A 24,584-nucleotide genomic window follows, 5' to 3' on the forward strand; every position below is an offset into this window, starting at 1 on the left:
CATCAGGGGTGACCTTACTGAGGTCTATAAAACCATAAGGAGCAGGGGTGTAAATAGACAAAATATTTTCCCTCCAGTGGATGAGTCCAGAACTCGAGGGTTTAGGTTAGGGTGAGAGGGGAAAGACTTAAAAGAGAATGAAGGATCAACTCTTTTAAGCGGAGGTTGGCACATGTATGGAATGAACTGCCAGAGGAAATGGTGGAGGCTGTACAATTACAACATTTAAAAGGAATCTGAATGGGTATATGAATAGGAACTGTTTAGAGGGACAAATAGGATTAGATTAATTTAGGATATCTGGTCTTCATGGGCGAGCTGGATGGAAGGATTCGTTTCCATGCTGTACATCTCTATGATTCTATGACTTTAACTCACTGCAGTCACTCACCAAAGCATCTCTGACAACATTTTTCAAACTCATGGCTTCCACCACCTAGGTGGAGAAGGGCAGCACATGTCTTGCCCCCTCCAAGTTCTGTGCCAAGCCGTACACAAACGTGTCTTGCAGTTACACCAACATTCATTCCTAGATTTTGAATTGAAAGGCTGGATCTGCCTTCTTCGTAACACTTCATCTTCCAAGATTTACTCCCGTTGTGGTCCAGACTGTGGTTTGTGTGGGTGGGGGATTGATCTGCGAATTGAAGGTGACCAAACAGGTAGGTGAGAGTAAACCGGTTGATGTGGTGTATATGGATTTCAGCAAAGCTTTCGATAAGGTTCCCCACAGTAGGCTATTGTACAAAATGCAGAGGAATGGGATTGTGGGAGATATAGCAGTTTGGATCAGTAATTGGCTTGCTGAAAGAAGACAGGGGGTGATGGTTGATGGTAAATGTTCATCCTGGAGTCCAGTTACTAGTGGTGTACCACAAGGGTCAGCGTTGGGTCCACTGCTGTTCGTCATTTTTATAAATGACCTGGATGAGGTAGTTGAAGGGTTGGTTAGTAAATTCACAGAAGACACTAAGGTCGATGGAGTTGTGGATAGTGATGAAGGATGTTGTAGGTTACAGAGAGACATAGATAAGCTGCAGAGCTGGGCTGAGAGGTGGCAAATGGAGTTTAATGCTGACAAGTGTGAGGTGATACACTTTGGTCGGAGTAACCGTAATGCAAAATACTGGACTAATGGTAAGGTTCTTGGTAGTGTAGATGAGCAGAGAGATCTCGGTGTCCATGTACACAGATCCTTGAAAGTTGCCACCCAGGTTGACAGGATTGTTAAGAAGGCATACAGTGTTTTAGCTTTTATTAATAGAGGGATCGAGTTCCGGAACCATGAGGTTACGCTATAGCTGTACAAATCTCTGGTGCGGCTACACTTGGAGTATTGGTGACAATTCTGGTTACCACGTTATAAGAAGGATGTAGAAGATTTGAAAAGGGTGCAGAGGAGATTTACTAGAATGTTGCCTGGTATGGAGGGGAGGTCTTACGAAGAAAGGCTGTTTTCGTTTGAGAGAAGAAGGTTGAGAGGTGACTTAATAGAGACATATAAGATAATCAGAGGGTTAGATAGGGTGGACAGTGAGAGCCTTTTTCCAAGTATGTTGACGGCGAGCACAGGGGGCATAGCTTTAAATTGAGGGGTGATAGATATAGGACAGATGTCAGAGGTAGTTTCTTTACTCAGAGTAGTAAGGGTATGGAATGCTTTGCCTGCAACGGTAGTAGATTCGCCGACTTGAAGCGCATTTCAGTCGTCATTGGACAAACATATGGACGTACATGGAATAGTGTAGGTTAGATGGGCTTCAGATTGGTATGACTGGTCGGTGCAACATCGAGGGTCTAAGGGCCTGTAGTGCGCTTTAATGTTCTGTGTTCTCTGTTCTATGTTCTATGATAATTAGACGAGGTGAGGTGGTGGGGGAGTATGTGCGTTCTCTTGGGGGGAGAGGGCTTGACTGGAAGTTAATGGGGAGCTACAGAGAAGGGATGAGACAAAGGGATCTGGGCCAGAGGGCAGAGATTGACAGGGATGGTGTGGTGTGTGGAGGGCTAGACGGAGAGAAGGTTTGAGAGATGACCTGAATCGCAGAGAGTGTGGCACAGTCTGGGGCATTATGAAGTGGGAATGTTGGGAATGTATGAAATGAGGCTTTGCAAAGGCAAATCCTGATGGATCCTCTCTCTTTTGCTCCCTGCGTTTCCCTCCATCTCTGTCCTTCTGTTTTGCTCTCTCTATTCCTCCTCCTGGGTTCTCTCTCTCTAACTCTCTTTCTCTCAGTCACACACTCTCACTCTGTCTCACTCTCTCGCTTTTAGTGGTGTTGACTGTTCTTTTCTCTCTCCCTTCCTTTGTCTGTCCCATTCTTTCTCTTGGTAATCTTGATCTTCTTGGTAATGTTATTGTATAATAAATATTTATAGCAAGTAGAATTATTTTTCCTGTTCATGATGAAAGGGAGTGTATTTTTTGTTGGAGTTCTGATCTCCAATCAGTCAGGTAAATTTGTTTCTTTTTTGCGTACACGTTAGACAGTTTGTGAAATAATGGGGGCTCAATGATCATTCCAAACTAAGCTGTAACAATACACAAAACGTTTGATATGATAACTACATCACAAGTCCAACTTAATTGTGAGCGATTTGTGGGATGTTGCAGACTGGAGTCAAAGCAATTGAGCAACATTTGCACTTTCTGTGATGTTGAACTTGAACTATTATAAAGCGCACGTCTGCATATGGTATAAATGTTTTTGAAAGTTTTTTTAAAAAGTGTTGATCTTGTTATTATATGCATATGAAGGATAAATTTAACCTTGGGCCATTTTTAAGTTCCTGACTCAAAAGAAGTCTGTGACTCATTTCCCAGGACAATAGCTCGTGAGTCACCTCCAAGCTGTGGACTGACGTGGAAAGTCCCTGATGTATATGCTCCAACAAGTAGGGGTAACACTCATTGGATTTTCCACTAAGTTAGTTAGTCAGAAACAAAATCCAAAATGATGTGGTAGCTCCCTCCGATTTGGACTAACTTCTATGTTCTCATTTACCTCCGTGTTCAATGGTATTGTGTCAGATTAGTTGTGAGAGTGACAACAATGGTGTCTCTTGGCTTCTTCCTTCTAATAACAAAATTGTTTAAAGTTACAAATTAGATATTTAGAAAGTAACATAGTGTGTGCAATAATCAATAGAAGCGAGTACTTCAGAGTGTTTGTATTCTGTGTCGATGGTGTCTTTTTGACTCCAGGAAGACAAAATCCAAAACACAGTTGTTCTCGTCTCTTACTGTGGCTGAGGAAAGTGATGGATCAGCAAACGGTCAACGTTATGCCTAGAAATGGGGGTAAGCTTCCTCAATCCGCTATTGTCAACAGTTAAGAATATGGTTCAGCCCCTGTGTCATCTCATCTGAACTAGAGCATTCGAGATTCAAGTTCCAGTTGTGCCTACTGCATAGGACAGTGTGTTTGAACAGATTGATTTAGCTTGTAACTTGTACACCCACAAATTGTACCAGGCGTTGGTTATGGGGCTCCTATGACGGATATGGTAGTGTCCCTACCTTTGGGGAACAAATTTGGTGGCTCAAGTCCCTTATGCTCTGGAGATGTGTCGCAATAAATGGATTAGAAATATTGAGAAATAACTTCTCCTCAATTAAACTGCCCCCTTCTTAATTCTCAACTCAGTTGCACTCTTAGAGCAAATCACTCTAATTGAGAACTCCATGTATGAAATCTTCTGACGCTATCAGCCTTAAAGGGCAGCCAATGCGACATGAATTAAATATACCAGACAATAAACATGCACCCATCTCTGGGCCAATTTTAGCTTAGTGGTGTTGATGATGTTCGAGATGATTTGTACCTCATGTTGAATTTTTCGATGGAGGTTTGTTCACTGACCTGGAAGGTTCATTTTCAGATGTTTGAACACCATACTAGGTAACGTCATCAGTGAGTCTCCGGTGAATAAACAAATACCTCTGAACTTTCACTGCAATCAGAATCAGACTCTTAACTGCAAACACTCTTCCTATGAAGACGACCATTATCCAACAAAGCCTTTGTCAGAATATTCAGGAAAGACAGTGCCCTAAGATTATGACTTGGTAGTGACATAATATTTATTTGAATGAAAATACATTTTCCGATATATTGACATAAAAATATATCGTTAAAGTTGCTCTGTTTTCCAAAGGCGGGATGTCCTAGCAATCCTGAGATTGTAGATAATGCTTTGGAAATAAGCATTGAATTCACAATTATGTGATTTAAAATCTACCTAATCTGGTGGAATTCAAATCCAAATATTATATATGCAATTGAAACGGCGTCTGGTTAATGCTGAGTATGATAACCTGCATAAATTGATGGAAAAATGAAGCATTAAAGTCATGGGAATGAACTCTACATTCCCAACCCGTCTTGCCAATAGTTTACTTCAGACCTACCGTAACTCATCTTCTCTGAAATAGATCAGGAGTGGTCACTCCCTACAGATTAAAGCATTATATTCACTTAGGACTGTGGTAACAAATGCTGATGTATGAAAAGAGACCGAATTGTTTGGAATATAATCACTGGATTATAGCAGAATGATGTGGGTGAGGGAGATCTAATACAACCTATAAAATTCTCAGAGTCAAATGCAGGAATGATATTCCTGAAGGCCAACAGTCCAGAACTATGTGGAGGTTGGGGGTCGTCATTAAAAACTAGGGGACTGGTCACTAAAGACCGAAATAATGAAGCAGGTCTTCACCCAGAGAGTGGTGAGTCTGTGGAATTTCTGCCACAGAAGTGTTTCAGCCCAAACATTGGATGTTTTCAAGAAAGATTTAGATATTGTTCTTAGGGTTAAAGTGATCAACTGGTCAGAGGGGTCTAAGAGACTCCTTTCTCTGACTCGGAAGATTGGTAATCTTTGGAATACTCTTCTTCAGAGAGTGGAAGATGCGAGCTTTGAATAATTTGAAGAGTTTGTTAAGAATTTGCTCAAAAAGACAAACATGGCCTATGGGGTGAACAGGCAGAAAAGTGGAGGTCAGTCCAGAACCAGAGTGATCATCATCTGATTAAATGGTGCTGGAGCGTCAATGGGCCAAATGGTCTACTCTTGCTCTAATTCATTAAATCAAACTGAATGATAGCCAGGAACATGACCTGAGCACAGGCAATTCTGCCCCAGAGGGGTGCATGATATCTCTCAACAGACTGATTCGAAAACATCAACATTGAATTTGATGACATAATCTGTAAAGTATTATGCAGAATTTTGGCTTGTTATGTTTAGCGTAAAAGAGACTACAGATTTACAGTTGACCTTGTGATGCAGTAAGCTGACTTGAATAATTACATGTCAGAATATTCAGAAATGTACTTGTTGAATGAAGCTGCGAGCAGCTGGCACTAACACCCTGCTCATTGTCGACTGTGCATGAGGTTAGGTTTTTGAATCCAGTGAGACAAAATCAGTTTCAGGGAGATCTGAAGCAGGCCATTATTCACATTCCAAGAATAGACTCTAATATCTGAAGCGTTTCATGTGATTTTACTCACACTGATGGTCCATGTGATATTCATTGGGGGAATTGGCTCTCATTCTGCATTCTTGGCACTGGTGCTGGTCGGGCCAGATGCTATTGTGTGTACATACAAAATGGAACAACATTGTTCAAATGATGATCTTTTTAATCATGCAGTTGTAACATTTACATTGAAGAGCTCATTTTATTGACTAACAACAGGAGACAACAAAATTAACTTATCGAAATTCTACAGTCCAAAAAGATGTCATTCGGCCCATCAGGTCTGCAAAAACCCTCGAAAGCATCCCACCCAGTCCCATATCCTCACCCTTTCCCATACCTCGCACTTCCCATAGATAACCCACCTAACCTGCACATCCATGGACACTACAGGGAAATTAACTATGGTATGAAAGGGCAGCCTATGATACCTGAGTTCATACATACCAGAAAATAAACATATACTCCTGCACTTGCACTACAATCAAAATTGGACTGGTAATGGTCAAAGCTGTTTTTACGAAGATGGCAATTATTCAGGGAAACCTTTTTAGAAATAGTCAGAAAAGACAGTGCTCAAGATTGCAACTTGGTGGTCACATAGCATTTATCTGATTTAAAGTACATCTTCCCATATATTAACATGAAGATATATTGTTAACATTGCTCTGTTTTAGAAAGGGGAGATGGGCAAGATAATGCTGAGATTGTAGCTAATGCTTTGATATGCATTGAACTTCCAATTAGGCTGTTAATGGAATATAAGTGCACATATTATATTCGAGATTAAAATGTAATCTCAGTAATGCTGAGCGTGACAACCCTGTTGGATTGATGGAGAAAGGCAACATCAAAGTCACAGGAATGCAACCTAGAGTCCAAAGCCCATCTTATCAATGTGTGACTTTAGACCCACAGGGAATATGTTTAACTCATCTTATCTCGGAAATTGACTATCAGTTCAAGAGGTTTGATTCAGATGGGAGTGGCTGTAACTAGGGATGAAGCAGTAAGTGTTACTTGATTGGCTATGAGTGTAGTCACTGGACTTGAGAAGAATATGGAGCGGGGTGGGATAGCACAGAAACCTATAATGTTCTAACAGGGTTGTTCCTGATGACTGGGGAGTCAAGATTGAGGGGTGGCGGTGGAGGAGGGGGGTGTGGTTTGGAGTGCGGGGTGGGTGGAGTTAATCAGTTAAAAGCACGGACTAGGCTACTATGGACAGAAATGAAGAGTCATATCTTCATCAGAGAGTGGTGAGACGATGATGTTTCTGACAGAGAATTGTTTGAGGTCAAAACATTGGATGCTTTCAAGAAGGAATCAAATGTAATTCTTAGGGCTAAAGGGGTCAACAGGTATGAGTAGAAAGCCTGAGGGGGCAGAGTAATTCCCCTCCCTATCAAAGGACAGGCAATCATTGGAACACTCTTCCCGAGCGAGCAGTGGACATAGGCCATTGAATAAATGCTAAGTTTCTGCTCAACAACAGAGATGTGGCCTATGGGGCGGCCAGACAGAAGAGCGGAATTCAGTCTAGAACCAAAATGAGCGTGGTCTTATTAAATGGCACAGGAGAGTCGATGGGCCAAATGGCCTACACCTGCTGAAACTCATTAAAACAACTGAATGACAGCCAGCAACATGGTCTATAAAATTGAGAGGAGATTATGACAGCCAAGAGAACTAAATTAACATAATGATTCCTGACATTTGAATGTTCACAAAAGCATTCCTCGACATAAAGAAAAACACAACTTATAAAAGTTACAATTTGACAGAGAGAGAAGTTACTCAGCGCCCTCAGGCTTTCTACTCATACCTGTTGACCCCTTTAGCCCTAAGAATTATATTTGATTCCTTCTTGAAAACATCCAATGTTTTGGCCTCAAACACTTCTCTGGCAGAAACATCATCATCTCACCACTCTCTAGGTGAAGATATGTCTCTAAATTTCTGTCCGAAGTTGCCTACTTTGTACTGTTAAGTCATTATAATTAACACAGTCACACACTCAGAGAAGACATTGAACCTGGGAAAATGTGTATCTTAACATTATACCTCCAGAAAGCACATGAGGGGAAAGCGTTGGATTTTTTTGTGTGAAGGAGACAGATATAGTTCTTATGGTTAAAGGGATCAAAGAGTATGTGGATTCTTCATGTACGTTTGATCGCTGAGATGGAAGGTTTGTTTTCAGACGTATCATCAGTGACATGCTGGTGTTATGTCCCGCTTTCTAATTATGTGATTAGTTCCCTTGGGTTAGTGATGCCATTTCCTGTGTTGGTGATGTCTTTTCCTGTTCCTTTTAACAAAGGGTGTTAGAAGGGGTCCAAATCAAAGTGTTTGTTGATCGTGTTTCTGTTGGAATGCCATGCTTCTAGGTATTCTTGTGAATGTCTCTGGCTTGTCCTAGAATGCGTGTGTTGTCCAGTCAAAATGATGTCCTTCCTCTTCTGCATATAAGGATGCTGGTGAAAGTGAGTCATGTCTTTTTGTGGCTAGTTGATGTTCATGTATCCTGCTGGGTAGTTTTTCCAATGTAGTACTTATCCAAATCTTCTCAAAACCTGCTAGTATGAGGAGGAATCAGGCAGTGGGGATTGGGCTGGATGGTCAGCAATATTAGATGTTGCATATTGGAACAGACTAGACTGACTGAATCACATACTGCTACTCCTACTTTCAAAGTTTCCATGATTAGCATTCACTGTCATAATGGTCAGTGAGGGCTGGACAAAAGCAATCCTGCCGCAGAGGTGTGGAATAATATCTTTCAATAGGTTGATCCAAAATATCAACACTGAATTTAACGATAGATTCAGTAAAATATTATACGTAATTTTGTCTTGATATACATAGTGGAAAAGAGACTATGTATTTAATACCACAGTTTGTGACTGAGTGAGCTGTCTCAAACAATTACATTTAAGAGTATTTAGAGATGTACCTTTTGAATGGAGCTGGTACGTACTGACACTAACAATCTGCTCATTATCGGTCGTGCATGTGATTAGCTTTTCGAATCCAATGAGATGAATCAGTGTTCGAGATATCTGAAACAGGCCTGGCATAGACTGTAATATCTGAAGAATTTCCGGTGATCTTTTTTCCCACTGAGGGTCCATGTGATGTTTACTGAGGGATTGGCTCTGATTCTGCAAGTTCAAGCGAGTCATTCTTGTAACTGTTGCAGATTGGACCAATACTATTCTGTGTTTCCTTGCAAAATGAAGCAACAGTGATTGAGTGATGACCCTATTAATCATGCAATCAGAATACTTATATTGAAGTGCTCCTTTTTATTGACTAACTACAGGAGATGGACAAATTCATGTATGAAATATTTACAATGAAGGAAGAAAGCCTTTGGATCATGAAGTCTGCACAAACCCTCTGAAAAGCATCCCACCCAGTCCCATCCCCTCACCTGCTCCTCCACCTCACCTTCCCTCTGCCTAATCCACTGAGCCCACGCATCCCTGAACATAACAGAACAACTTAGCATGGCCAATCCCCCTAATCACCACATCTTCAGGAGAAAATTGGAGCACCAAGCCAAAACCCGTGTAGATATGGGGAGAACTTGAAAACTGCACGTAGTCAACCAAGGCTGGAAACAAACCCAAGTTCCTGGTGCTGTGCGGCAGCAGTGCCAACCAATGAACCACCCTGAAACTCTATTTACTGACAACTTATTTCTTGAGGTTACTGGAGTTGAATATTCAAAATAACTTCAGATCCTTTGAATTTGACAAAGTTAAAAGCACACAATGCCAAGATTATAGTCCAACAGTCAAACAGGTCAAAATAAACTTGTTGGACTATAACCTGGTGTTGTGTGATTTTTAACTCTGTCCACCTCAAACCAACACAGGTACCTCCAAGTCATTCGAATTTGAGACCAACCTCAGAAGCTACTGGGATTAGGTTCCTTGCTTACTCGATGCAGAACACGATACTTAGATCATTTTCTGATGCCAGTGGAAGTTATTAACTATGAAAGGGAACACCATTCCATTCATAGAATCTCTGCTGGTATTCAGACAGGTCATCCTTTTTAGCACTTTAATATTATTCTGTGATGACATCATTGGTATGTTTACTTTACAATATATTTTATTCTGTCAATCTAGTTTTGAGCTGTTCCCTTTTCCAGTTGAATGGTTGCTTCACCGAAATGAAAGACTGAAGCTGTTAGCTGCCAGAATGGTTGAGTCAAGTGGAGAACAGATACTTACTCAATGTGTAAAGCCATAACGCACTAAAGGCTGGAAACAGTTGAGAACTCTGTGGAATGCATGTTTGGCAATGCTCAGTGTTGGGACATTGCTTCCCAACTCATGAATTCCTGAATCATGAAGGTTTGAGGAATCAGAACACAGAAGAGAAGCACAGTGATCCTGAGATGGAGAGCAGAAGGAAGTCAATGATTTTACTGTTCACCATATTGAATAGTTTCATATTGCTGTGGTCACCCTATGTAATAAATTTCTTATGTTATCGAATTGCAGCAATTGATCCCAAATCTTACAATCACAGTTTGCTTGTATTTGAAAGAATTGAATATATGCTGCTGAGTCTAAGTTGCTACACAATTAAGTTTATTTATGGAGTAACTCAGTCAAAGTTCAGGGAACAGTTCATTCGCGCTGTAAAAATACCCACTGGCTGCAATTAGCACAATCATTCATGTTAGAATGAATTTATGGCAATCTCTAAGACAGCAACATATACAGCTGCTTTTCTGAGCGCAGCATTGAGTAGTAAACATTCAACAACTGATTTGTATCAAAAATGTTTGCTCGTAGAAAACACAGTAGGCTGTGGAGGCCAGGTCATTGAATATAATTAAGACAAAGATAGGTAGGTTCTTGATTGTCAACTGGATCAAAGGTTATGGCGAGAAAGTGGAAAAATGGGCTTGAGAAACTTATCAGTCATGATTGAATAGCAGACCAGACTCAATCGGGCGAATGGACTAATTTCTGCTCCTATGGTTTTACTGACTTATTCAGGATTCACACTGTCTGGATCCCCAGGACTGCAGATATAGTCATCCCTCTGTTTCCAGGTTTGTGCTCTCCCATAACCACGGAATCCATAGATTTCTGCCACTGACAGACTAATCAACTGCATACGGATTTTCTGAACGTGACCGGATGCCTGCCCATACATTCCGGGGAATATTCAGAGAACTTCGGGAACTATGGACATCTGAATATGAACAATGGATAGACGTCCAGTGAAGTCTGTAACGAGAGACAAATTAAATGATTCCATTAAATGACAGTCAAATACTGTGTACTAAATCTTCAAAAATCCATGATTACATAGACATCAATGACAACAATGTACACATCAAATTATCATTGAGAATCTACAAACTTCAATAAAAAAATTAGTTTGAAGAAATTGAATGCAAGCGTCTGTTTTTGTTTCAGAAGAAAATTTGCTCTGGTCTCCAAACCTTTAGCTTGCATAAGATCGCGATCAGGTTAAGAATTATAACGGGGAAGCTTTACAGGTTAAGGTTCTGGTCTCTTATGAGAAACAACTGATTCCGTTATTATTGGCTGTAGTAAAAGGCCTTAGACAAAGCCAGATTGAACATGGAATATAGAACTGCTGGGGAAAATGTCAATTTAATTGGCTCAACATATTTTGAAGAGAAACTGAATTAAGTACCTGGAGGTCTTTCAGGAGAGCCTAAGGGCTACCAAAGGAGCCAAGGCCACCTTGCATGCTGATCAGGAAGCAATTCCTCAATTCTGCAAGGCCCGATCAGTACCAATTACCTTACGTAGAAAAGTGGACACAGAATTCAGGAGGTTTTATTGTGTTATGGATCTAAGGGATAACATTTTCACATGGAGGCTGCTGCGTGTATGGACAAGATGAGGTGAGGAAGACAGGTACAATTACAACTTTGAAAAGGCATGTGGATGAATATATGATCAGGAAGGATTTTGCGGGATATGCGAACAAATGAGACTAGCTCAGATTAGGATATCCCGTCGGCTTGAATGAATTTGCCCAAAGGGTCTGTTTCTGTGCTGTATAACTCTATGACTCTATGATTTCTGCAGTTTTTTTACCTGTCATCAGATCACTAAGGCTATAAGCTTCCTCAAGTCTCAGATCTGATTAATTCAAATGCAATAGGGACTTAATATCCCGTGATAATATATTTTTCCAAACCAATCAGAAATAAGAATGATGCAATTTTAGGATTCTCCTGGGAATCTGAAACATTGTAAAAGAGTTTCTGAGCACATTAATACCGCGTTTAATTCAAAGCTTCATCACTCAGGAACAGAACCTTCATACGCAAAATGTTGCAGTTGTTTACCATTGTTGATAAAGTATATTACATTACTATTGCTATTATTGGCATCCCTGGTAAGTTTTTTTTAAAAGAAATTCTTAATAGTATATGGGCATTACTGGCTGGGCCAGTATTTATGGCACTGGAGGAATGTTTACGAAACAGCTACGTAGCTGTGGATCTGGAGGCACTTTTCAGCCAGACCAGATAAGGGTGTCAGTTTCCTCCACTAACAGACATGAGTGAACTAAACGGATTTATCCAGCAATTGACAATGGATTCACAATCATCTGAGACTGTTTATGCCACCGTGTAACAGCGGGGTTCAAACGCAGGTCACCAGCAAATTACCAGGATTTCTGGATTAATAGTCCAGTGATAATGCCAACAGGCTATTTCATCTCTTTAGCAAAACTGTTAATGTTAATAAATCTGTGCAGTAGAATACCGTGGCATTTATATTTCTATTTTAAAAAATATTTTAAAATATTTTGCTTAATTTTTTCTCTAATTATTTATCACTTCAGAATTAGGATCACTGTGATTAGTTGACCCTGCCATAATCAGACTTGCATTATCAGGGTTATGAAAATTTGACGACCTGATGTGGGTGGTTACATAGAGTTGATGACATGCAAAGAAGCCTTTTCTTCTTTAGCAAATGTAAGCCCGTGTTTATTTTGATGATCAATTGATTAATTTTCCTTCGAAGAGTATTTTGAGGAATTAGGGACATTATACGAATGGAAAGCAGTGAAAACTAATCACTAAAACATCAGCAGTACTGAGTATGTTTTTCCAGTCTTCAACTGAAGTCATGATTCAAAAAGTAGTTTCCACAAATTTATATAAATCTGAGGTACTAAATTTTGGAAAGGCAAATCAAGACAGGAGTTATAAAATTTAGGTTAAGGTTGTGAGGATTGATGCCGAGAAAATAACGTTTAGAATGCATGTTCAGAGTTCATTGAAAGCAGAGTTGCAGGTAGATAGGACAGAGAAGAAGAAATTTGATACGTGTGCCTTAAAGGTCAGTGCATTGAGTATACGTATTGGGAGGTCATGTTGCAACTGTGCACTGCATTGGTTGTGCCAGTTTTAGAATGCTACGTGCAATTCTCGTCTCCTTGCTTTAGGAAAGATGCTGTTAAACTTGAAAGTGTGCAGAAAATATTTACATAGAAATCGCTGGGGAGAAGGGATTAAGCTACAGGGAAGGGCTGAATAGGCTGGTCTATTTTATTTGGCGGTTCAGAGGCTAAGGACCAATGGTGAAGTTCTTGAGCTCGGGGTAAGGGACTCCAAAACTGGGGTGTATAGGTCTTTGGTGAGAGGAGGAACATTTAAAAGAGACCGAAGGGCCAACGTTTTTAATGCAAAGGGTGCTGCTTGCATGGAATGAGCTCCCACAGCAAGTGGTGGAGGCTGTATAATTGCAACATTTAAAAGGCATTTTGCATGCGTTTATATACAGAAAGGGTTTAGAGGGATACATGACAAATGCTGGCATATGGGATTCGGTTAATTTAGGATATATGCTCAGCATGAACAAGTTGGAATGAAGGGTCTGTTTCCGTGCTGCACATCTCTATTACTCCAAGTGACTGAAAGTGATTGTTAGGTGCTTAGAGTGTAGAATAAACAGGAGGGAGTAAACCATTTGCAAGAACAAGGTCCAATACATATTTTCTTCACTGATAGAATTCTTCTTTCTGTATTATTTTGAAAACAGACTTTGTTGAACTGTTGTATACATTGGCTATGGCATTTGGCGATTCATCAATGGTTTCATTTATCTTACACCACATTTCAGTCTCTCAATGGTTACCCCTGATCTTCATGTGTTAAATCCCCAATTCCATGCTCATTTGTTGACAGGGTGTGAATGGTTTTTTCTTATCGTGAATGTTTTGTGGAACATTGTATAAGAGTATATCTGTGAGGAGTCGAGAGTGCAGTGCTGGAAGAACAGAGTAGGTCACACACATCCGAGGAGCAGGAGAATCGACGTTTTGGGCATAAACCCTTCATCAGCAATGAAGATTGCGGGCCTGGGGTCTGAGAGATATGTGGGAGGGTGGTGGAGATGGGGGAAAGGTAGCTGAGAATGCAATAGGTAGAAGAACTTGAAGGAGAAGGTGATAGGTCAAGGAGCAGGGTGGAGCGAATAGATGGGAGAGGAGATGAACAGATCAAGAGGACAGTGCTGAGTTGGAGGATTGGAACCTGGATAACGTGGGGGGAGGGGAACTGAGGAAACTAGTAAACTCCACATCGATTCTGTGTGGATGCAGGGTCCCAAGGTGAAATATGAGGCATTCTTCCACCAGGCGCCGGGTGCTTAAGGTTTGGTGATGGAGGAAGCCCAAGACCTGCATGACCTTGGTGGAGTGGGAGGGGGAGTTGAAGGGGTCAGCCACGGAGTGGTGGGTTGGTTCATACTGGTATCACATAGGTGTTCTCTGAAAAGATCAGCAAGTTGATGTCCTGTCTCCCCAATGTAGAGGAGACCACATCAGGAACAATGGATACAGTAGATGACATTGGTAGAAATACAGGTAAATTTCTGTCAGATGTGGAAGGACCTCTGTACCCTTGGATGGAGGTGAGTGGGGAGGTGTGGGTGCAGGTTTTTCACTTGCTGTGGTGGCAGAGGAAGGAGCTGGCAGTAGGGTGAGGGCTGATGGGGGCCATAGACGTGAAAAGTGAATCACGGAGGGAATCATCTCTCTGGACAGCTGACAGGGATGGGAAGGGAAATATATCTAGATGGTGGCATCCATTTGTAGGTGGTGGAAGTGGCAAAGGATGATGGGATGTATCTGGAGGTTGGTTGGGTGAAACGTGAGGACCAGGAGAGATCTGTCATTGTTGCGTTGGGTGGGATGAGGTTCAAGGGAGGAAGTGCGGGAAGTGGAGGAGATGTGCTGAAGGATATCATCAACCATGTGAGAGGGGAAATTGTGGTCTTTGAAGAAGGAGGCCATCTGGGATTTTCTGTGGTGGAATTGGTCCTCCTGGGAACAGATGCGGTGGAGGCAGAGGAATTGGGAATGAGGGATGACATTTTTACAGGAGGCAGAATGGGAGGAGGTGTAGCCCATGTAGCTTTTGGAGTCGTCGGTTTGTAGTAGATATTCATGGTTAGTTGGGTCACTAGAGATGGAGATGAAGAGGCCCAGGAAGGGGCGGGAGTTACCTGAGATGGTCCAAGTGAATTTGAGGTCGGGATAAAGATGTTCGTGAAGTTGATGAACTGTTCACCTCCTCATGAGGTCAACCACGTGTTCAACCAGTGCATTTCCTCTGCGTCCTAAACCTCCGCCCTTGAATCCCACCCCTCCCAATGCAACAAGAATAGAACCCCCCTTGTCCGCACCTTCCATCCCTTCAACCTCCGTATACATCACATCATGCTCCGCCACTTCCACTACAACAAATAGACCCCAAGATCAGTGATATATTTACTTCCCCACCTCTAACAGTGTTCCAGAGAGACCATTTCCTCTGCGAGTCCCTTGTCAGATCCACGTACCCCACCAACTCTCACAACATTACCAACACCTTCCCTTGCCATCGCACAAAGCACAAGTCCTGTGCCCACACCTCCTCCCTCACCTCTGTCCAACACCCAAAGGATCTTTCCACATCCAACAGATATTTACCTGTACCAATGTCACCTACTGGGGTATCCATTGCATCTGATGTGGTCTCCTCTACATTCAGTAAGACAGGAAACCAACTTGCAGATCATTTCAGTGGACATCTCTGGGACACCAGCATGAACCAACCCTACCATCCCGTGGCTGAACACTTCAACTCCCCCTTCCACTCCACCAATGACATGCAGTTGTTGGGCCTCCTCCATCACCAATCCCTATCCACGCGATGCCTAGAGGAAGAACGTCTCATCTTCTGCCTTGGGCCCTATAACCACACGGAATCAATATGGATTTCACCAGTTTCTTCATTACCTTCCCCCACATATCCCAGTCCCAAGCCTTCAACTTGGCAACCACCTCTTGACCTCTCCATTGTCTTTCCCATCTATCCACTCCACTGTGTTCTCCGACCTATCACCTTCTCCGCCACATTCATCTACTTACCAGATTCTCAGTTACCTTTCCCCACAGCCCAACCAGTCCCATTTATCTCTCAGCACCGTGTAGCCACAAGCCTCATTCTTGATGAAGGGCTTATACCTAAAACGTCGATTCTCGTGTTCTTCAGATTCTGCCTGACTTGCTGTGCCTTTTCAGAACCACACGCTTAACTCTGATCTCCAGCATTTGCAGTCCTCTCTTTTTCCTCCAAAAGAATAACATATTCTACTAACTATTTTTAGCCTCCACAACTATTTTGCAGTACTTTATGTGCAACACCAAACACCAACTCGTTTTGTTTATTGAACACAGCTTCATGTAGGATAGAATTGGAATAAAATTTCTTTTTACATTTTAATAGTCTACCTGAGCACCCTATTACCATTTCGATTCAAATGCAAGATTGGTAAAGCTACACTTTCTGAACTAATGTCAGTTCTTCATCTTGCAGTTAATGCAGTGGCAATTTTGACCCTGTCCATAGGAAAATGCGGTCTCTCCAGATGCACTACTCATTACCTGGTGGCCATGGCAACAGCGGATCTGATGGTCATCATCACTGATGTTACATTCAAGCAGCTGAACCATTATTTTTACCAGGGATCATCCCTGCACCCGACACCTGCATGCATTGTGGTTGACTATCTACTTTTTGTGAGTTCAGACTGTTCTGTCTGGTTCACAGTCACTTTTTCCGCTGATCGGTTTGTGACCATTTGTTGCCAGAAACTGAAATTGAAATATTGTACCGTGAAAACGGCAGCTGTTATTCTTTCAACAACCTGCATTCTTTTCTTTCTAAAAAATGTTCCCATTTTCATTACACGGGAACCTATGATTGTGGTTGACAATTTACGCTGGTCTTGTCAAAGAAAGGCCAGCTATTTTACTGAACTCAAGTGGATAGTTTTTGATTGGTTAGATAAGATATTAACACCATTACTCCCATTCAGTTTGGTTTTGCTCTTCAATGCTTTGACAGTCAGATACGTTTTAGTGGCAAATCGGATCCGTAAAGGATTGAGGAGTCAGAACACGGAAGAGAAGCGCAGTGATCCTGAGATGGAGAGCAGAAGGAAGTCAATGATTTTACTGTTCACCATATCGAGTAGCTTCATATTGTTGTGGTCACCCTATGTAATAAATTTCTTATATTATCGAATTGCAGCAATTGATCCCATATCTTACAACGGCAGTTTGCATTTACTTGAAAGAATTGGATACATGCTGCTGAATCTGAGTTGCTGCACAAATACGTTTATTTATGGAGTAACGCAATCGAAGTTCAGAGAACAGTTCATTCGTGCTGTAAAATATCCATTGACTTCAGTCAGCAGAGTCTTTCCTTTTAGAATGAGTATATTGTAATCTACAAGACAGCACTGTAAACAGCTGTTTTTCTGAGTTCAGAATTGAGTCATAAACGTGTATCACCTGAATTGTATCAAAAATGTTTGTTTGTATTAAAATACAAACATGCTTCCTTTCCGTTGGATGGCATTTTATTTTCTATTTCCAGAAAGTTGAGACTAGATGTTGAACCTTCACTTGAAGTAAGTGTAATGAATACTTTTTTCAGGAAGTAAATACCGTTGCAGCATCCACAAACATAAAGGACATACCCCAAAAAAATTGACTTGAAGAACTGAATTTGGGAGATTGCAATCCACCAAATCGGTGGCACAAAGTGTGTCACTGCGCCACTCGTTAGTATTGGCTGAGAATGGCGAGCGAGTTCACTCATGTTTTGTGTGCCTCATTTCAGTTTTGTTTTGAAATAATTTTTTTCTCATTTCGTTCACCTCATTAAGGATCTGTTATTACCCCAAACGATGTTGGACAGCTCAGGTTTGAAACAAACATCTGGATTGTTAGTTCATATTTATTTCATTTCTTTTCATTTGACATAGTAACCTTTCAGTGAAGACAAGTGTGCAACTCAGCATGCTTATTTTCAACAAGGAAAAATGATATTATTAAATGGAACGAAATTAAAGAGATAACAACCATGCTCTTTACATTTAGAAAAGGTTTATAAGCTTTCAAAACACATCGCCAAATTATATTCCCAACTATCACAATGCCGTCACTGTAGAATCCTCAAACACCTGGATGAGAGTTTCATTCCGTGTCACATGTATAACTGTGACTTAGCTCGTTCTATCTCTTCCTAGTCTTGGTAGTTTTTTTTTAGCCTTTCCCTTGATTGTGCAGACAACTAAACTTGAATATTCTCAGCATTAATTGACTGTATCTGATTTAAAGCCAAAGCCTTCTTTTCGGAAATTTCATATTGATATACTTGCAGTAAGATAACATGTTTCAAACAGTTCTTAATAAACACCTTTCTGAATGAAAACCTGTTCCACATTTTCCCAGAATGAGATTTTTCTATCTAATCTATTAATTAAAGATTAACATTCCAACAACACTTTCAGTTCAATAAAGGTCTTGTTCCCCGTTGCGAAACTACTTGTGTTCACCTGTGGATCAGTTTCATTTCTGTGAATTGGGTGAATCCACGATGTGCACAAATCCATTGAATTGCAGCGTACTCCCTGGGCTCTTCTCCTGGGCCAGATGGTCAGGTTTGTGAGCATTGATGGCACAGACTGCTGAACACAGAACCTCCTCACTTCCAACTAATTTGGTCTGTGACAGAAAACCATATGTTAGATATGGGTCTAAAGGAACAAGTGGGAGTACATTAACTGTGCCAGGATGTTATCAAGCAGGTGGGGAAAAGCACACAACGTGTGACCATGTGCATAATTCATGGAAGGCCTAGAAGATGATGTTTAATAAAGACAAATGTGAGGTGCTGTATTCTGGAGAGTTAAACCTTAAACACTTAATGGTAAGGTTGTGCAAAGTGTTGCATAAAAAAGAGACGTTGCAGTGAAAGCTCATGGTTCCTTAAAAGTAGAGCTGCAGGTAGATAGGGTAGTGAAGAATGTGTTTGGTATGCTTACCTTTTTTTATCAAATCATTGAGTACAGGAGTTTTGAAGAAATGTAGCTATACAGGACATTTGTTAGGCTGATTTTATAATACTGCATGCCATTCAGATCTCTATCCTATAGTCAGAATGTTGTGAAACTTGAATGGGTTCAGAAAAGATTGAGAAGGGTGTTGCCCGAGTTAGCGGATTTGTGGTCGAGAGACAGGGTGAATAGGCTGGGTCCGTTTTCCCTGGAGCATCGGAGATTGAGGGAAGACCTTAAAGAGGTTTATAAAACCATAAGGAGCATGGGTAGGGTAAACAGACAAGATCTTTTCCCTCTGAGAAGGAGTCCAGAACTCGAGGGTATAGGCTACGGTGAGAGGGGAAAGACTGAGAGGAGAATTAAGGGTCAAATGTTTCTAAGCAGAGGTTGACACGTGTATGGAACGAGCTGCCAGAGGCTGTACAATTACAACATTTAAAAAGGATCTGGGTGAGTATATGAATAGGAAGAACTTAGAGGTACGTGGACCTAGTGTTGGCAAACGGGACTAGATAAATTTAGGAGATCTGGCCGGAATGGGCGAGCTGGACGGAAGGATCTGTTTCTATGCTGTACATGTTTATGATTCTATGACTTTAACTCACTGCAGTCACTCACCAAAGCTTCTTTGACAGCAGTTTTCAAACTCATGGTTTCTATCATCTAGATGGAGAAGGCAGTTCATGCTTGGTAACATTGTTCCCTGCAAGTTCCGTGCCGAGCCACACACAAACCTGACTTGCAATCACACCAGCATTCCTTCCTAGTTTTTGATTTTCAAGGCTGGATCTACCTTCCTCATAGCCCAGCGTCTCCCACGTTTTACTCCCATTGTGGTCCAGACTGTGGTTTGTGTGGGTTTCGGATTGATTTGCGAATTGAAAGGATAATTAGATGAGGTGAGGTGGTGGGGGAGTATGTGCGTTCTCTTGAGGGGACGAGGGTTTGACTGAGAGGTTCCTCTCTCTCTGTCTGTTGCTCTCTTTCTCTCACTCACTCACTCTCTCTCATTTTGACTGTCCTTTTCTCTCTCCCTCTGTCCCATTCCTTCTCTTGTTCATCTTCTTGGTGATGTTATTTTAATAAATATTTATAGCAAGTAGAATTATTCATCCTGTCCATGATAAAAGAGTGTGCATTTTCTGTTGGAATTCTGATCTGCAGTCAGTCAAGTAGATTTGTTTTTTTTTGGTGTACACATTAGATAGTTTGTGAAATAGTGGGGCCTCAAAGATCATTCCAAACTGAACTGTGATAATAAAAAAAGGTTTGGTGTGATAACTGCATCACGAGTCCAACTTATTTGTGAGCAATTTGCAGGGTGTTGCAGACTGGAGTCAAAGCAATTGAGCAACATTTGCACGTCCTGTGATGTTGAACTGGAACTATTATAAAGCTTATGTCTGCATATGCTGTAAATGTTCTCGAAAGTTTTTTTAAAATGTTCAATCTTGTTATTATATGCATATGAAGGATAAATCTAACTTTGGGCCATTTTTAAGTTTCTGACTGCAAAGACGTCTGTGACTCATTTCCCAGGACAATAGCTCGTGAGCCACCTCCAAGCTGTGATTGACGTGGACAGTCCCTGATATAAATGTTACAACAAGTAGGGGCAACACTCATTGGACTTTCCACTGAGTAAGTCAGAAACAAAACCCAAAATGATGTGGTAGCTCCCTCCGATTTGGACTAACTTCTATGTTCTCACTTGCCTCCGTGTTCAATAGGTATTGTGTCAGATTAGCTGCGAGAATGACAACTGTGTCTCTTTGCTTCTTCCTTCAAATGACAATCGTCCAAAGTTACAAATGAGATATTTTAAGAAATTAATATAATGTGTGCAATAATCAATAGAAGCGAGGACTTCAGAGCGTTTGTATTCTGTGTGGACGGCGTCTTTTTGACTCCAGGAAGACGAAAGCTAAAACACAGTTATTCTTGTCTATTACTGTGGCTGAGGAAAGTGTTGGATCAACAATCGGTCAACATTATGCCTAGAAATGGGCGTAAGCTTCTGTTAATTTGTTATTGTCAACAGTTAAGAATGTGGTTGAGTCCCTGCATCCTTTCATCTGAACTAGAACATTCGAGATTCAAGTTCCAGTTGTGCCTACCGCAAAGTATAATGTGTTTGAACAGATTGATTTAGCTTGTAATTTGTACACCCACAAATTGTACCACCTAATGTTTATGGCGCTGATGTGGTAATGCCCTTTTCTTTGAAGAACAAAGCTTGAGGCTCAAGTCCCTTATGCTCCAGAGGTGAGTCGCAATAGGTGGGTTAGATATATTGAGAAATAACTTCTTCTCCATTAAACTGACCCCTTCTTAATTCTCAACTCAGTTGCAATCTTAGAGCAAATCACATAAATTGAGAACTCCATATATGAAGTCTTCTGATGCTATCAGCCTTAAAGGGCAGCCAATGTGACCTGAGTTTAAACATACTCGACAATGAACATACAACCACCTCTGGGCCAGTTTTAGCTGAATGGTGTTGACGATTTTCGAGATGATTTGTACCTCATGTTGAGTTTTTGGATGGAGGTTTGTTCACTGACCTGGAAGGTTCATTTTCAGATGTTTCAACACCATACCAGGTAACATAATCAGTGAATCTACTGTGAATAAGCATGTACCTCTGAACTTTCACTACAATCAGAATCAGACTCTTAACTGCAAACGCTCATCCAATGAAGATAACAAATATCCAACAAAGCCATTGTCAGAATATTCAGGAAATCTTAGTGCCCTAAGATTATGAGTTGGTAGTGACATAATATTTATTTGAATGAAAATACATTTTCCGATATATTGACATAAAAATATATCGTTAAAGTTGCTCTGTTTTACAAAGGCGGGATGTCCTAGCAATCCTGAGATTGTAGATAATGCTTTGGAAATAAGCATTGAAATCACAATTATGTGATTTAAAATCTACCTAATCTGGTGAAATTCAAATCTAAATATTATGCGTGTAATTGAAACTGCGTCTGATTCATGCTGAGTATGATAACCTGCATAACTTGGTGGAAAAAAGAAACATCAAAGTCACGGGAATGAAATCTACAGTCCCAACTCGTCTTGCCAATAGTTTGCTTCAGACCTTCTGTAACTCGTCTTCTCTGAAATCGATCAGGAGTGGTCGCACCCTACAGTTCAAAGAGTTAGCTTCACTTAGGACTGGGGCAACAACTGCTGATGTATGAAAAGAGACCGAATTGGTTAGGAATATAGTCATTGGATTATCGCAGAATGATGTGGGTGAGGGAGATCTAATACAGCCTTAAAATTCTCACAGTCAAATGAAGGAAGGATATTCCTGAGGACCAACAGTCCAGAACTCTGCGGAGGTTGGGGGTCATCATTAAAGTGTATGAAATCGGTCACTAAAGACTGAAACAATGAAACCTGTCTTCACCCAGAGAGTGGTGAGTTTTTGGAATTTCTGCCACAGAAGTGTTTCAGCCCAAAACATCGCATGCTTTCAAGAAAGATTTAGATATAGTTGTGAGGGTTAAAGCGATCAACTGGAAGGGATAGCAAGTCAGAGGAGGCTAAGAGACTCCTTTCTCTGTCTTGGAAGATTGGTAATTTTTGGAATACTCTTCTCCAGAGAGCAGAGCATGCGAGCCTTTGAATAATTTGAAGGGTTTGGTCAAAATATGCTCAACAAGACAGACATGGCCTATGGGGTGGACAGGCAGAAAAGTGGAGTTCAGTCCAGAACCGGAGCGATCATCATCTGATTAAATGGTGCTGGTGCACCAATGGGCTAAACGGCCTACTCTTGCTTTAATTCATTATTTCGAAAACATCAACACTGAATTTGATGACTTAATCAGTAAAATATTATGCAGAATTTTGGGTTGCTATGTTTATTGGAAAAGAGATTACCTGTCAGAATATTCAGAAATGGACTTGTTGAATGAAGCCGCGAGCTGCTGGTGCTAACACCCTGCTCGCTCTCGACCGTGCATGAGGTTAGGTTTTCGAATCCAGTGAGACAAATCAGTTTCATGGTGATCTGAATCAGACCATTATTCACGTTCCAGAAATGGACACTAACATCTAAAGCGTTTCATGCGATTTTTCTCTCACTGAGGGTCCATGTGATGTTCATTGGGGGAATTGGCTCTCACTCTGCATTCCTGGCACTGGTGCAGGTCGGGCCAGATGCTATTGTGTGTCTATGTACAAAATGGAACAACAGTGTTCAAATGATGATCCTTTTGATCATTCAGCAATAACATTTACATTGAAGAGCACTTTTTATTGACTAACTACAGGAGACAACAAAATTAATTTATCGAGTTGCAACAGTGCAAAACGATGTCATTCGGCCTATCAGGTCTGCACAAACCCTAAAAAGCATCCCACCCAGTCCCATAATCCTCACCGTTTCCCATACCTCGCATTTCCCATGGCTAACCCACCTAACCTGCACATCCCTTGATACTACAGGGTAATTAAGCATCGCATGAAAGGGCAGCCTATGATACCTGAGTTCATACATACCAGAAAATAAACATATACCCCTGCACTTGCACTACAATCAAAATTGGACTGGCAATAGCCAAAGCTGTTTCTACAATGATGACAATTATTCAGGGAAGACTTCTTAGGAATACTCAGAAAAGACAGAGCTCCATCTTGCAACTTGCTGGTCACATAGCACTTATCTGATTAAACGTACACCTTCCTATATATTGATATGAAGATATATAGTTAACTTTGCTCTGTTTTAGAAAGTGGAGATGGACAACATAATACTGAGATTGTAGCTAATGCTTTGGAGATATGCACTGAACTCCCAATTAGGCTGCCAGTGGAATACAAGTGTACATATTATATTGAGATAGAAATATAATCTCAGTAACACTGAGCATGACAACCCGGGTGGACTGATGGAAAAAAGAAAACTTCGAAGTCACAGGAATGCAACCTAGAGTCCAAAGCCAATCTTGTCAATGTGTGTCTTTGGACCCACAGGGAATATGTTTAAGTCATCTTATCTCGGAAATAGACAATTAGTTCCAGAGGTTTGATTCAGTTTGGAGTGGCTGTAACTCGGGATGAAGCAGTATGCGTCACTTGATTGGCTAGGACTGCAGGCACTGGACTTGAGAATAATATGGAGCAGGGGTGGGATATCACATAACGTTCTAATAGGGTTAGACAGGGCAAATGCAACAGGGTTGTTCCTGATGACCGGGGAGACAAGATCGAGGGGAGGCGGTGGGGGTGGGTGGTGGGGGTTGTTTGGGGTGCGGGAGGGGTGGGTGCAGTTAATCATTTAAGAGCATGGAGCAGTTTGCTTTGGACAGAAATGAAGAGACATACCTTCACCTAGAGAGTGGTGAGTGGCATGTTTCTGCCAGAAAGGTGTTTGAGGCCAAAACATTGGATGCTTTCAAAAAGGAATCAAATATAATTCTTAGGGCTAAAGGGTCAACCAGTATGAGTAGAAAGCCTGAGGGGGCTGAGTAACTTCTCTCTCTATCAAAGGACAGGCAATCTTTGGAACACTCTTCCCAAGCGAGCAGTGGACATGGACCACTGAGTAAATGCTTAACAACAGAGATGTTGCCTATGGGGTGGCCAGACAGAATAGCGGAATTCAGTCTCGAATCAGGTTGAAGAAGAGCTTACGCCCGAAACGTCGATTC

At 41.2% G+C, this 24,584-nt stretch overlaps 1 protein-coding gene and 1 pseudogene across 1 annotated transcript; one reads left to right on the forward strand and one right to left on the reverse strand.

Moving 5' to 3' along the window:
• LOC148139315 (uncharacterized) overlaps window positions 1-24,584 on the reverse strand; it is a 47,301-nt pseudogene that overhangs the window by 19,749 nt on the left and 2,968 nt on the right.
• LOC148139317 (putative G protein-coupled receptor 139) lies at window positions 11,830-17,293 on the forward strand. Its single transcript, XM_087980806.1, has 2 exons — window positions 11,830-11,896; window positions 16,377-17,293. The coding sequence occupies exons 1-2, from the start codon at window positions 11,830-11,832 to the stop codon at window positions 17,291-17,293; spliced, it is 984 nt and encodes a 327-aa protein (XP_087836932.1).

The sequence above is a fragment of the Chiloscyllium plagiosum genome, unplaced genomic scaffold (assembly GCF_037043375.1).
Source record: "Chiloscyllium plagiosum isolate Xiang-an unplaced genomic scaffold, Cpla_swu_hap1 HiC_scaffold_38, whole genome shotgun sequence".
Lineage (NCBI taxonomy): Eukaryota > Metazoa > Chordata > Chondrichthyes > Orectolobiformes > Hemiscylliidae > Chiloscyllium > Chiloscyllium plagiosum.

What these genes read in the sequence shown, in the direction of transcription:
- LOC148139317 (XM_087980806.1), top strand. Translation starts at nt 11,830, where the DNA reads ATGTTGCAGTTGTTTACCATTGTTGATAAAGTATATTACATTACTATT. An exon ending in TGCTATTATTGGCATCCCTG is followed by an intron (nt 11,897 to 16,376) that starts GTAAGTTTTTTT and finishes TTCATCTTGCAG; the next exon opens with TTAATGCAGTGGCAATTTTG.